Genomic DNA, 15,081 nt, shown 5'->3' with positions numbered 1-15,081 from the left:
CACTGAAAAAAAAGAAATGTTGTCGCAACTAACAATTAGTTACTCCAACTAATTTTTTTAGTAGCTATAGCCTCAACAAAATTATTTGCTGTAGGAAATCAACAACTTGTTGGAAGTAAATTTGTTCCAGTAGCTAAAACAATTACTTGTGACAAATTATACAAGTTAGTTAAGAAAGCATACCATTTTTGTTTGAGGAACTAAATAAGCTTGCAAAAAATTTGTCCCTGTAACAAATAATGCTTAGTCGCAGCAGCATAGCGGTATTGTTATATAAACTAACGAGTATTTGCTGGACCTCCTAATTTGTCCTTTTTTATCTTTGTTGTAGTAGCATACCATTTATGCTGGAAACTCATAAATTGTCTCAAATGATTAGTGTTGGATTAACTATGAATCCTGGTTGGAACAATAAATTTTCCGCTCTGTCTGCATCGTCCACGCGTTTTGGTGATGTCAATTAAAACAAATCACTTTTTTTTTTAAATACACATTTATTAAATCACTTACTGTTTACCTAACTACAAAAGAAAAACTTTTTATCATTAACATCTCCAAAGACAAAATATAAAACACTTAAATTAAAACCGAGATTAAAACTTACCTACACTACATGTAAACAGCTTTTACATATACAGCGTGTTTCGAAATTCGCGCACACGGACTATGGGATGGTGTTATACAAAGAAAACTGAATAAAAAGTTCCTCGACCAGTTTCTGATCAGACCGGCACTTTTTGAGTTGTTGTTCGAAAAATCTAAAAATGAAAATGCCGGAAAACAAAAGATAGTTCAAAACAATTTATGGATTAAAGTTACACTTACCTTCAAACACCAAAAGTAGTTCCGGGAATCCCCATTGTTCCAATATATCACCTACACTTTGTTCAGCCATTGAAAAAACATTAAAATACTAAAAGTTCGTAATGTAAATAACCGAAATTCAGTAGGTACAAGATTGGCGACTTACCATGAAAAAATGAGCTAGTAATTATGACACTGGACAGGGTCACAGAGTACTTTGTAATGATGTCCTCTCACATCTGGCTGGCACTCTGGGACATGCAAGGCAAGGTGAGATAAACATATCCTGTCAACTACTTGGGAATTGCATGATTGCAGTATTATAAATAAAATTTTATATTATTTTCGTCCTTCAAGTTAAGGAATTTAGTATGTTGTCACAAATACAGTGGTATTAGGTTAATCAGCAAACTGCTTTTTGTTATGAAGGCATACTTTTATGTTCATGGAATCAATGCAAAATGCTCGTTGGCGCTCTTAACAAAAAATGTTTGCTATCCTCCAACAAAGTTTCATTATTAACCCCAAGAAATCGCAACTACTTGGGAAAACTAAAGCAGTAAATTATTTAGTTCTAAAAACCATTTCTTTTTGCTGCTGCAACAATATGCATGTAGCAATTCTAAATTTGTTACCACAAGGAAGTCATTTTTTTCAGTGTATATACGAGTACATTTATATAAACTGGCATTGAATGAGAATGTTCTTAATTCCTGTATGAATGTCATTTTCGTGCATATAGTTGGTATACGTGAATCAGATTTTATATTAGATATCCCTTCTCACACGGACACATGATACATCTTGCTCTGCGAATTTTCTCTATAGGTACCTAATACTGATGGTATAAGCATATCTCGATGTATGTATATGTATTGGTAATGTGTCCTACCTAACCTATATATAGGTAGGTATCAAAATGTATTTAAATCGTAAGAGTAGGTACATATAGGTACATGTAGGTATAAGCATTTAATTCAATAGTATAGGTAAGTAAAGGGTTATTGACAATGAAGTTATCCATTTTTCTCAAAATGAGGTTGGAAAATGTTGGAGTTGTGACAACAATTTTCTCAAAACCATTCCGCACCACGTTTTTAAAAAATTGCATTTAGAATTGCTCTACTATATAAGGGCACTCAATTTTTCGATTTTTATATTTCAGGAGCATCCAATGAATCCGTTTTAATTTTAAATTACATTTGGAGGGCTTAGAGAAATAAATACCTCTAGGTCTTAGGTAATACCTAAGTATTGGAATTATTCCCATTTATAAAATTTACCTTTTCTAGGGACATACCATACCATAGGTACATAATTCGGAAGGAAAGTATGGGCTCTTTTTATTAATAGGTATTATGTAAGTTTCGGATTCTGATGGGTTTAAACCTGGTACTATGGCATTAAATAGCCCTCAGCGAATAATTGCATGCAATTAGTGTAACACGAGGTGTAACACGCTCTCCGTTTATGTAACAAAGTCTACAATACCATCCTTATATTTCCTATAAACCAAGTTTAAGTTTAATCTATAGGTACCTATCTATAATAGGTACCTATAGGTGGATACCTATCACCGTAAGCATTGGGTATAACAACCGTTTCATATCCAAATTATCTATAACATCTACTGCACAAGCTGGAATGCAGTCAACGTTAGTAACTTATTCAATTAAGTCAATCTTTGTCAAAAGGACCTTGATTATTATACATGTCTCTTATAAAAGATGCCAATAAATACCACCCGAACGACCTTTCATATAGCCACATTTCATTCTTAACCGCAAAACGAATACTTCACTGACGTCCCTCCGTCGATTGTTGATTGTCCTACCGAAAACTGTCCGAGATTTAAGACCGCATGTTAAAAATAAATTTGTTCAGGTAAAAAAGATGGCTGTTTTTATTTCAGATCCTTACCAATTACTGAACGCTGCTTCGAGTCGATTGGTCGCACAGGGCTCCGGACAGATCCAACTGTGGCAATTCCTCCTAGAACTGCTCGGCGATTCGGCGAATTCGGCTTGTATAACGTGGGAAGGCACCAATGGTGAATTTAAACTGACTGATCCTGATGAAGTAGCGCGAAGATGGGGAGAAAGGAAATCTAAACCGAATATGAATTACGATAAACTTAGTAGAGCACTTAGGTAATTACGTAATTAGTTTTTATAATCCTATATAACACAAAAATAGCCGAGTATTATTTTACTCTTTATTTTCACTCTGATGTCCTTATATAAACGTATATCCTATTTAATCCTTACTTTTTACCCAATCGTTTTGCATATAGGTGCGTATTTTTCATGGTTCTTTAGTTACTTTTTCTGGTTTAATGAAGGTTTGGCTCAATTTTTATATACGCTTCTTTGTATTACGTTTTTCATAATGTATGGATTTTGTTATAATATTCTCAAAAAGTAGCTACCTATGCCCTGGATTGCGCATATAATTTTTATAAATTCAATGAAAAGTAGGTACCTATACCTATATGTATACTTACCTACCTATTAAACTAACATTTAATCCCCTACTAAAATCAGTTTCAGGAAAATTTATTTTATCTCATACCGTTGTTTAAATACATTATTTAAACAATGTTCATACTGTTAGACGGGGTGGGCTCTCAAAAAAAAATTAATTTTAATTTTAATTTAATGGAAAGAGTGAGACATCAGTATAGGCACCTAATACTTATACCTACCTATAATCTTCCTTTAAATGATGCAAGTATAGGTAATGGAAATCAAAGGTACCTATATAGGTATAGGTAGGGTACAGCTGGGTCAAGCTGGGGAATGATGAAATGTGTAAGGCTGAAAGAAGTCCATTTTATTGTTCTTTTCGATCGAAATTTGACGTGTATGACGTGGAAGAACAGACGGCGGTAGTCTCCGCCGAACTGAACTTCGCCTTGTAGAAGTATATTTTTATTTCTGTTTTGTTTTTGGGGATAAATAAAGGCAATATTATTATTATGGTCGGTGTTTCTTGTGAGAACTCAGGTCTAGCCTGGTTAACTAATCGCACAGATTAAAATCAAGTACCTAACGATTAGTGTCTGTGTCTGGTGAAGTTATGTAGGGTTCTAAAAAAAAATAATAAATAAAAAATAAAATAAATATTCACACACTCACATTGGAAATCTAGGGATAGTATGTAATTCATACTTACCAACATAGCTATTAATGGCCACAATAGTCAACGCTATCAGAAAAGAAGAAAACAAAGCAAAAATATCATTATAATTCCTGTAATTTTATTAATAAGAGTTTATTGTGTAAGTGTTTCTTTGGCTTTGGCGTTGGGTTGAATACGAGTGGGTTGTGATAACGTGGTGTGTTTCTGTGAAGAAGGAGTTTTGTGTTTTTTAACTGTGCTAGGACGTGTAACTTTATTCGGTTATTACTATTTTTTGAATTTCCGGAAAGTAATTTATTATATGAGGCAAATTTTAGTGGGAGCGTCTGTAGATTTTCATTATGATACCTACCTATTGTTTTAACGGTGAAAAAGAGAGTCACCTGTGCGTATCTATAAAGCAGGGTGCCATTGGTTTCAACAGGATGGTGCACGCGCACACATTGCCCTAAATCGTGCGAGAATACCTATCGCGGACATATTTTCCATTTTCCATGATGCTATTGCCAATGTTGCCGTACAATTTCAGAGGGGAGATTTTTTAGCGTATACGAGTATTTCAGAGGGGTAATGTTCCAGGTACGAATTTCCTTCACAGAGTGCATTTTCCCACAGAAGTGAGAAGAGAAATCGAGTACGTTATAGGTAAAGGAATCGCGAGCTTTCTGATTAAATATTCTCCGGAGAGTGGAAAATTTTCCCTGCGGATCCAATTTACCTGGAAGCGAATTTCCCCGAATTCAATTCCAAACGGATTCACCAGCACGAATTTAAATTTTGCCAGAAGCGACCTTTCGTGAACGTGAATTTCATTGAGGCAAATTTCTGGTGCGTATTCCGCCGGCGACAAACTTATACGCACGGGTTTTTTAATGTCGATACTTTGGCTTTTGCTCGAGATAGATTTTCCCTAGGTGAATTTTACAAGCGCATATGATGGAAGTACATGACTAAGTACATTTTCTTTTTGAATTCATACATTCTGTGGGGCCTAGTAACCTGGGAGCAAATCTACCCAGGGGTGAATTGCCGGAGGCGAATTTACTGAGGTCCTGGGTCAAATTTTCTATAATTTTGACCATTATGTGCATCTAAATCTACCTATAGGTATACACTTAACTGTGCGTGATTGATTTCCATCACTATACATTCATGCGTAATTTTCATATAATTTTTACCTAGGGTGACTTCATGAATTATAGGTATAAATGAGTTTGTTTTTTCCAGATATTACTACGACAAGAACATCATGTCGAAAGTCCACGGAAAACGATACGCCTACAAATTCGATTTTCACGGCCTGATGGCAGCCTGCCAAGCACAAGCCCAAGGTCAGGGAGAGATGGTAACGGGCTACCACAAGTATCAACCGCACCAAAGCGAGCTCGGCGCAGCTTTATATCCGGCGGGACCCGGGGGCACACCAAAAATTCCCAGTATACTACCACCCACAACCCAGCACTCCCAAACGGGATTATTTCCACCCCCTGCCTACTGGCCATACTCGCCCACCTCTTTCGATCCACGAGGACCACCATTTAACTAAATTTGTTTCCTTTCCCAAGATATATTTAGTTTTACCTACCTCATCAATTTGTGAAGCCGATTGTGGCGAGAAAATGTAAATGTTGTTTAAACTAGCGATTAAGTTTTGTATATGTAGGTAATTTTAATAGTTCCTTGTACGATGTAAATGGCAACTTTACATTAAAGTAGTATGTACCTATACCTATTTACTACGATGATGTGTTGGTTTTAGGTATTTTTAATGTTATATATGTTTGTTAAAGGCGAGTTTTTTTTGTAATTATCTAACAAATTATCCATTCATGTTCTTGTTAATAAAAAATATTTAATTTTATGCGTTTATTATACCTACATGTCGGAAGACTAAAAAACGTAGTGTCTACAAGGAGAGATGGAAACTCGAGGACCTTAGCCCACAAAAGCTACCCATATGCATGCTTTAAAATCAGCTAATTTAGTTATACTATCCATCGTATAAGTATATATAAGCTATCAAATAGAGGAACCCTAAGTCGATGGAGGCTGAGCTGTATAGCATCCACGATTGGAAGACAGGGGGAATGATTGATACCATAAATTAAAACAGTACCTATATGCATTGGAAAATGTCTACCAATGCCCTTCATTTCATGCTGGAAGGCGTTATTTTGGCCACTTTCTCCGTCCGTCCGTACCTACAGTATTTAGTTCGTTTTTTTTTGCATTCGGCATCAAGCCAAATCTTGACAATGAATGTGCGCATGCGCATGTTAATTTATGGAGATATTTTTTTTGAAAGTTTTACCAAAGATTCTTTTAGTAAACACAAGCATATAGTATAATGTTAAAATCAGGTTAGGGCATGCGCAGACTGCACAGTTTCTTATTTATGAGAATATTTATGCCATATCTTACTTTCCTTTATTGTACACATAAATAGTTCGTTACGTAACCTTTAGGGAAGTACTGATTAATTCATGGAAAATGTGCTAAAAACACTCGTAAAAACATTTGTTCCACTTCCACTTCAATTTTGTTGGGAGTAATCTTAAAGGTTAGTTGCTTTTATTATACCTACGTAAACGTAGTGAGCATCAGGTAAAATTTTGGGGGTGGGATGGTTATTGGGCTGGGATTGCAGAAATATTAGGATTGATAGAACCAAAAAAATTTATGGGAATACACTTCATTTTTCTGGAAATATTCTTGAAAACCCTCCATAAACCGTAAATGGGAAGGGCAAGTCGAATTTAGAGGATGCGGTACCTACCTACCTATATTGTTATAGATTTTACGAAATATGTTGGTTGATTGTAAAGTACACATGTCAAACCTTTAAATAACTCTCTCTATACAGGAAGCCAATAGTGCTGAAAGTTACCCATTTTTCATAATGAAATATGAGATGAATGGATTCGAATAGTTTAATGTGTAGAATGTGAAATCATTTTCCTCGCTTTTTCTAAGAGTGCTACGTGAATGTTGTATACCTTGGCGGTATATATATCTCACCCTTTCAGAGGGGCAGAAAGTGCTTGTAAATTTTTCTTGGAGATAGTAGGAGTACATGCGAATTGATCTGTAGATGTTAGAATGTGAAACATTTTTTCTAAGGATGCTATATAATCTTTTTACAACTTGGGGGTAGATTTCACCCTATCAGACGGGATGTAAGTGATGCTCAATTTTTCTGGAGATACTAGGGGTACATGCGAATTGATATGTATATGTTAGAATGTGAAACCTTTTTTCTAAGGGTGCTACATGAATTTTGTGGTAGAATTCACCCTTTCAGAAGGGCAGTAAGTGATTGTCAGGGGTACACGCGAATTGATCTATCATCTATGGAGTTTAGAACTCGGTTTAGAATGTGAAACCTTTTTTTCTAACGCTGATGCTATATGAATTATTTTTTTAAGAAACAAATTAAAGAAGAAATCCAAATTTCACAATTTCTTTGGGGGTGGCAACGGAACACGTTGGACTCGCGGTTTATTTGGAAAAAGTGCTTGTCCTGATCCCCTCTATCACCCAATTTTTTTTTACATGCGGTCATGTAACATCCTGTATATGTGAATGCGACTTATACCTACCCGAACTTATGCCAAATGTTGTGTAGTTAATATTAAATGTGCACAAATCCTCCCTTAAGTAGTGGTAATAAAAGTTATAAGCGTACGTAGTTTACTGTGGTAATTATATTAAAAATTCGAAAAAGGAATCCAATGTTTTAAATAGGTATATCCTTATCTTTATCGAACGTCGCAACTTGAATTAACATTTTGTCATTTATAAATCATTTGAACGTACGTATTGTATTTGCCTGCACCTGAGCGGCTTATGCGATAAGCCAACCGATTCTGCGCAAGTTAGTGCCTTATGGAATATGTTGCAGTCTGCGTCGTGTATTTTTGCTCTAGTAGTTTTCCTGGTCTATCACCATCCCCAAAGGTAAGGGTACATTTTTTCTTTAAAAATATCTCAATTGAACCAAAAACTATTCATAAAGGCATAAATGTCGTCATAAATCCAACCTAACGTATGATATCAAGTAGGTACGCGAAAAACTACGTTTAAATTATTTAGATATGCCTAGATTTCGTAATTTTTAGGATGCAAAACCGCCCTAAGCGTTAATTTTTCTAGTTAATGCCAAAAAAAGATTTGCGAAAATTTTCATTCACGCAGTCCAAAACTTTACACCCGTTTTTACGAATATTTCATAAGAACGCGTGTCTTATCGGTTCATTAAAAGAAACACCTGTTTATAAAATAGTTATCGCAGTCGGGGGAAGCTTTAATAAAAAAATCGTTAAATACGTCAAATTTAATTTTTAGGGGTACCCATTTCAACGTAAAAATCAACCCCTTGTCAACCATCTCCATAGCAACCCAGATGTACAGTTCGACTTCGAGTTTGGAATTGAAAAAAAGAGAATTGTATTTCTTCCTGACATGGCTTATCGTTGGAATATCAAAATGTTACAGGGTTGGATACAGATTTGAAAGACCTTTCCAATAAGGTGTCATTCGACTATTATTTTCATTTAATATTTTTGACATTAGGGTAGTTTTGGGTAGGGAATGCGTGACAAGAGGTTGATTTTTACGTTGACAAGTATCTCCCTTGATACTTGATACTTGGAAAACAAAAATTGACGTATTTCACGATTTTGTTAGTCTCAATATCAACTGAGTTATTCAGGGTGGCTCATTTAAACTGGGCTGCATCCCTTATATTAAAAAATCAGGAAGATTTGTTTGCATAGCTACATTATTACGCAAATAATTTTCGTCGTTCATAAGGTAAAGGCAATGGGAAATCTAAATTCGGGTTGTTCGTTCTTAATTGTGCACATATCAACCCTTAAGTGAAAAGTTCTAATTCACTTTCTTTAACAAAACCCCCATCAAAGTTATTTAGGTACGTTTTAATTTTTTAAATTCTTTTTCAAATCCCGTCGCTTTTACTTTATGTATGAACTTATACCAAATATTGTAGTTAATAAGTGTGCACCCTGGTGTGCACAAATCATCCCTTAAGTAATAAAATTTATAATCATAGGTAGCTTACAGTGCAGGTAATTAATAATAATATTAAATATTCGAAAAAGGAATCCAATATTTTAAATAGGTATATCCTTATCTTTATCGAACGTCGCAACTTGAATTAACATTTGGTCATTTATAAATCATTTGAACGTATTGTATTTGCCTGCACCTGAGCGGTGATGCGATAAGCCAACCGATTCTGCGCAAGTTAGTGCCTTATGGAATAAGTTGCAGTGCGCGTCGTGTATTTTTGCTCTAATAGTTTTCCTGGTCTAAACCGCCCCCAAAAATCAGGGTAAGTTTTTTCTTTAACAATTACCTAACTTGAACCAAAAACTGTTCGTGGAGTCATTAATTGTCGCCATAAATCCAACCTAACGCATTATAAGCCAGCCAAAAGCTATACGTTTAAATTATTTAGATATGCATAGATTTCGTAATTTTTAGGATGCAAAACCGCCCTAAGCGTTAATTTTTCTAGCTAACGCCAAAAAAAGATTATTGGGAAAATGTTCATTCGCGCAGTTCAAAACTTTACATCTGTTTTTACGAATACCTTATAAGAACACGTGCTTTATCGGTTCATTAAAAGAAACACCTGTTTATAAATAATTATCGCAGTCGGGTGAATCATTCTCTACCATCTTCGGCTTTCTTCATTGATAGAGAACCAAAATTTTTCAATATCACCAGTAAATCATGACGTCATATTTTCAACACTAGGTAAACGTATAGAGGACCTGATTTTTTTACTGGTTGGTTCAAATGTTGTAAAATTAAATCTACCTACAAATATCAGCTCCTGAACAACGCTCATTAAATGCATTTTACATTCATATAGGACGGTATAAATGTATAAAGGTAAATCATGATGCTGATACCAGTGCTATTGTGCCAAGGGTCCACCAACGGATGGTGCAGTATAAGTTCCCGAAATAGGGAGCTTTGGAGCATTGTAAATTTTTTCTACTGATCCCGTAATAATTTAGTAGTCCAGTCAAATTAGCCCCAAAAGTATAGTCTATACTGGATGCTGCTACTTCACTCAACGAGACCAAGTGTATTTTATGTAAAAAAAATTCACTGAATTCGAAACTCATAGTCCCCCTGGCCGGAAACTCCCGGAACACTTATTGTTATAAACAAAAACGAAGAAAAAATTGGAAAATCTCGTTTTTTTCGTATTTGACTTCAATTATCCCATTAACTATTGGGAGGGTAGTTTTAGGAAGGGAATGCGTGACAAGAGGTTGATTTTTACGTTGAGATGTGTCGCCCTTGATAATTGGAAAACCAAAATTGACGTATTTCACGATTTTGTTAGTCTCAATATCAACTGAGTTATTCAGGGTGGCTCATTTAAACTGGGCTACATCCCTTATATTAAAAAATCCGGAAGATTTGTTTGCATATCTTCATTATTACGCAAATAATTTTCGTCGTTCATAAGGTAAAGGCAATGGGAAATCTAAATTCGGGTTGTTCGTTCTTAATTGTGCACATATCAACCCTTAAGTGAAGAGTTCTAATTCACTTTCTTTAACAAAACCCCCATCAAAGTTATTTAGGTACCCTTTAATTTTTTTAAATTCTTTTTCAAATCCCGTCGTTTTTATCTTATATATGGACTTATACCAAATATTGTGGTTAACAAGTGTGCACAAATCATCCCTTAAGTAGTGGTAATAAAATTTATAAGCATACGTAGTTTACGGTGGTAATTATATTAAATATTCGAAAAAGGAATCCAATATTTTAAATACGTTAATCCTTATCTTTATCGAACGTCGCAACTTGAATTAACATTTGGTCATTTATAAATTATTTGAACGTATTGTATTTGCCTGCACCTGAGCGGTGATGCGATAAGCCGACCGATTCTGCGCAAGTTAGTGCCTTATGGAATAGGTTGCAGTGCGCGTTGTGTATTTTTGCTCTAATAGTTTTCCTGATCTAAACCGCCCCCAAAAATAATGGTAAGTTTTTCTTTAACAATTACCTAAGTTGAAACAGAAACTCTTAGTAGAGTCTTAAATTGTCGCCATAAATCCAACCTAACGCATTATAAGTAAACCAAAAGCTATTCGTTTAAATTATTTATGATATGCATACATTTCGTATAATTTTTAGGATGCAAAACCGCCCTAAGTGTTAATTTTTCTAGTTAACGCCAAAAAAGATTTGCGAAAATTTTGATTCACGCAGTCAAAAACCTCGTCCAGAACTTTACATCTGTTTTTACGAATACCTTATAAGAACACGTGTTTTATCGGTTCATTAAAAAACACCTGTTTATGAATAATTATCGCAGTCGAGTTAATCATTCTCTACAGTCTTCGGCTCTCTACATTGATAGTGAACTCAAATATTTCAAAAAACCAGTAAAACATAACGCCATATTTCCAACACTATAGGTAAACGTATATAATGGGGACCTGAATTTTTTACTGTTTGATCCAAATGCGTTGTAGAATTAAATCTGCAAATATCAGCTCCCATTAAATGTATTCCACACTTGCATTAGGACGGTGTAAAACATTAGTCACTCTTCTTAGCTAAACGCACCGCGAAGGGGAGTTTAGGAGCCACCCCAAAAAAAGTGGTGAAATTTGCTTTTCTGCTTTAATTTTTTTTCAGTAACCATAAGAGTTACTAAGACTGGTGGCACATTTTTGAATAGGTTTTTGGGTATGCCCTTTCGGATTTTCGCAAAACAATTCTCAAAATTCCTATATCATGAACGGGCGCACCCCTATATGAGGGTCCGAAACAAATTATGATTTAGAAGAAATTTAGTATCTGGGGGTTTTTGAACATGAAAATCACGAATCGGAAATTACACTTCTTGGACGGATAACGAAAATGGAGAGAATTCCACTAAATTTGTTATGAACATATACTTGATGAGATAAGGAACAAAATCGAAAATCGATTTTAATAAGCACCCTGGTAAGTGTACTAATCGACACATCGAATTTTTTAATATTAATTAATGATAAAATTAATTGCAAGTACTTTATCGACGTAAATCGTTAATTTTTTGTTATTTGCGACATTTTCAGCTAACTAGGTACATTCGAGATTACATTACTCACTGGTAGGCGAGGGACACTTTATGGCCCAAAAGACCTATTTTCAAATGAGTGTAACTTCTGTTTGAAAAGTGATTTGAAAAAACTATTCGACAATTTTATTTCTTAACCCATCGCGTATGTACACAACAAATTTCGTGGAATTCTAATTAGCACCAAATTATAAGTCGATTTTGGCGTTTGAAATATTAACGGAATTAAATTAGCACTTAATTATGACAGGGGTTTGAACAAAATACTTGTTGGTGGTACGCTAACTTAATGGACATAAAACCGAGCATAAAACTTAATGGGGACGAGCAAGACAATTAAGGGATGGTTAGGTAACGATGGGCGAAATATTCCTATTGATAATTAATCTACACCCATCATCCCTTAAAGAACGCTAATATAAAATTCCTTCATTTAGACTCAATTTCATTAATACCGATTATCCACTAAAAAAGATTTCGAAACCCTACTTGCCTTGCGTACAGAATCGGCTAAAAATTATATTTAAATATTGCACTTAATTCTAATTTTACAAATATCAACCACTAAAAAAACGCCAGTTGAGTGGTAGCACGCATAATTACGCTTTTTTTTGGTAAATAATTTCTTTTCTTAGATGAATGCACTTCCATTTAAAAAAACTGAGTTTTTAGTCTTTGAAGTTTCATAAATTTGGATCTCCATACGGTCGTACGCAACGTAATTTTTTTTAAGTACACTAAAAGAAAGCCCTATTCATTCTTTTCCAGAGAAAAAGAAAAATCGTGACGTAACTGTACTTCAAGCTCTCACTCGACAAGTTAATTTATTTGAAAATTTTTCTCTTTTCAGGTATTGGTGTTATCGCGTATGTCTCTTCATGCCAGTGTACCGATGCGAAAGTGAACTAGTGCGGTTGTGTAGTGCTTCGTTCATCCGTGGATGATGGTTCTTCCTAGGCGTGACCGAATTCATAAGGCTAAAGGGTATGTACCTATTGGTATTTTAAAGTAGGTTAATGATTTTAAATGCAAAATAAAAAAAGAATCCACTAACAGCAAACTAAAAAGGGGCTGCAAGGTCCCTTCTACTTGTCGTTTGACTTTAATTACAAAATACTAGATTAATTTTAAGTACCTACACATAATTTGGCAGTGTTGGTTACTCATTTAACGTAAATCTTTCCTTTGTTTCAGATTCCAGAAGGGCAGCCTTATAAAGGTAGGATTTTTCCTTTTCGTGCATGGGTGGCGGCATTTTATTTTTTTTGTATTTAGCAGGGGGGAGTGAATAGTGCATATAGTGATAAAAAGAAGATCAACAAATTTTTTTGGCTGGCCTTTGCTCTGTAATTGTAAGTGAGTTGTGACTTTCTACTAAACTTATCGTCTTGGTAACTTCAAATTGACTTCAACGGTTCTTTGAATAGCTTCTTCTCGCGACGACTATCTGTTGACTTTATGCTAAAGACTGCAAATATGAATTCATAGCTTTGCCGGTTTTATGAGGTAAACGGATAGTTGCTGTGAAGAAAAGGCCTAAAAGAAGTGTTGCAGCCTCTTTCGTTTACCATGTGAGTAGCATCGCAGATTGTCGTACCTCATTTATTATTACGCAAAGATCAGCTTAATGGTAAGGTTATGTGTTCGTTTGTTAATTAGCTACGTTATCGAAACTGTCTAATTTGTAAGTACTAAATGATGAGTGATAAAGTAGTTAAAAAACGAACACATTGAGAAGAAATACATTGGTTGTCCTCTTAAACTCATAGGTTGTTTTTTGTTTCTCTGACGTAGCGCTGGATCCTGTCGTTCCCTACTGGCGAAGATTACCAGTTCGTAGTGGACATCTGATTCCAGTCTACCCCCGTCTCTGTTGCACATATATGACCTCGGTTTAAGCGAATAAGGTGAGTACGCCACTGTCATACATAAATATTTTGAATCATGAAATTTTTAGTGCAATTTATTTGAAGTAGTAGTAATGATTTTGAAAAAAAAACCAGCGCGTGAATCGCAAAATCTTAACCGTCCTGTTTGGATTAATTTCTTTGTTAATTATAATGTTTTTCATTACAGGAAAGAAAAATGACAGGAATAGTATCCTCTTCAGACCTGCCAACTCAACGTTTAGGACCTTGTGTGTCGTGTCGCAGTGAATTCCGAGTGCTCCAGGGCCCTTGCTTCCCTTGTCCACTATACCAAATTCAATGGTAAGTTGACTCATCTTAGATGTCACAAACTTAGAAATAGATGTTAAATGCACCCCGTTGAACCTACCCCCCCCCACCCCATTGTGAATCAAGTTAACAATGGTATCCAATTTATGAGCCATTTAGGAGCTTTTCATATATCACAAGCTTAAAATTTTAGAGCTCGCTTAAATCCCTAGGAATCGAACATTTCTTACGGGGTGGTCGAGTCTACTTGGATTCGGCCCCCCCCCCCACTGATCAGAATTACTTTTTTCAAATTAAATTTTGTACTGGAATTACGAGCCATTTAAGAGCTTTCATTTACAAGTAATTTCGATTTTTGGGCGCCACTTTTAAAATAGCTAATTTATATAATCGATGGGGCGGCCAGTTCCACTTGGGCGTAGCACCCTTCTTTGTTTTCGTTTACTTATTTCAAATTAATTTTTATGCATGAATTACGAGCTATTTAGGAGCTTTCATTTACAAATAATTTCAATTTTTTGGGCGCCACTTTTAAAAGAGCAAATTAATATAATCGATGGGGCGGCCAGTTCCACTTGGACGTAGCCCCTCCTTTGTTATCGTTTACTTATTTCAGATTAATTTTTATGCATGAATTACGAGCTATTTAGGAGCTTTCATTTGCAAATAATTTCAATTTTTTGGGCGCCACTTTTAAAAGAGCAAATTAATATAATCGATGGGGCGGCCAGTTCCACTTGGACGTAGCCCCTCCTTTGTTATCGTTTACTTATTTCAGATTAATTTTTATGCATGAATTACGAGCTATTTAGGAGCTTTCATTTACAAGTAATTTCG

At 35.2% G+C, this 15,081-nt stretch overlaps 1 protein-coding gene and 1 long non-coding RNA gene across 2 annotated transcripts in view; both read left to right on the top strand.

The window, feature by feature from the left end:
* Positions 1–5,734, top strand: part of LOC116168272 (DNA-binding protein D-ETS-6-like) — a 77,251-nt gene extending 71,517 nt beyond the window's left edge. The window contains exons 3-4 of the mRNA XM_031484000.1: positions 2,717–2,954; positions 5,173–5,734. Of these exons, the coding sequence (XP_031339860.1) occupies positions 2,717–2,954; positions 5,173–5,491 (557 nt within the window). The 3' untranslated portion in view covers positions 5,492–5,734. The remainder of the gene's footprint in view (positions 1–2,716; positions 2,955–5,172) is intronic.
* Positions 5,735–9,172: 3,438 nt separating this feature from the next.
* LOC116168188 lies at positions 9,173–13,975 on the top strand. Its single transcript, XR_004144727.1, has 3 exons — positions 9,173–9,298; positions 12,918–13,051; positions 13,262–13,975. It is a non-coding gene; the product is annotated as an uncharacterized LOC116168188 (long non-coding RNA).
* The last annotated feature ends 1,106 nt before the right edge of the window (positions 13,976–15,081 follow it).

Source organism: Photinus pyralis, unplaced genomic scaffold (assembly GCF_008802855.1).
Source record: "Photinus pyralis isolate 1611_PpyrPB1 unplaced genomic scaffold, Ppyr1.3 Ppyr1.4_LG4, whole genome shotgun sequence".
In the NCBI taxonomy this organism is placed as follows: domain Eukaryota; kingdom Metazoa; phylum Arthropoda; class Insecta; order Coleoptera; family Lampyridae; genus Photinus; species Photinus pyralis.
Note: the sequence above shows the minus strand (reverse complement) of the source record. Positions and strands in the feature narration are given on the sequence as shown.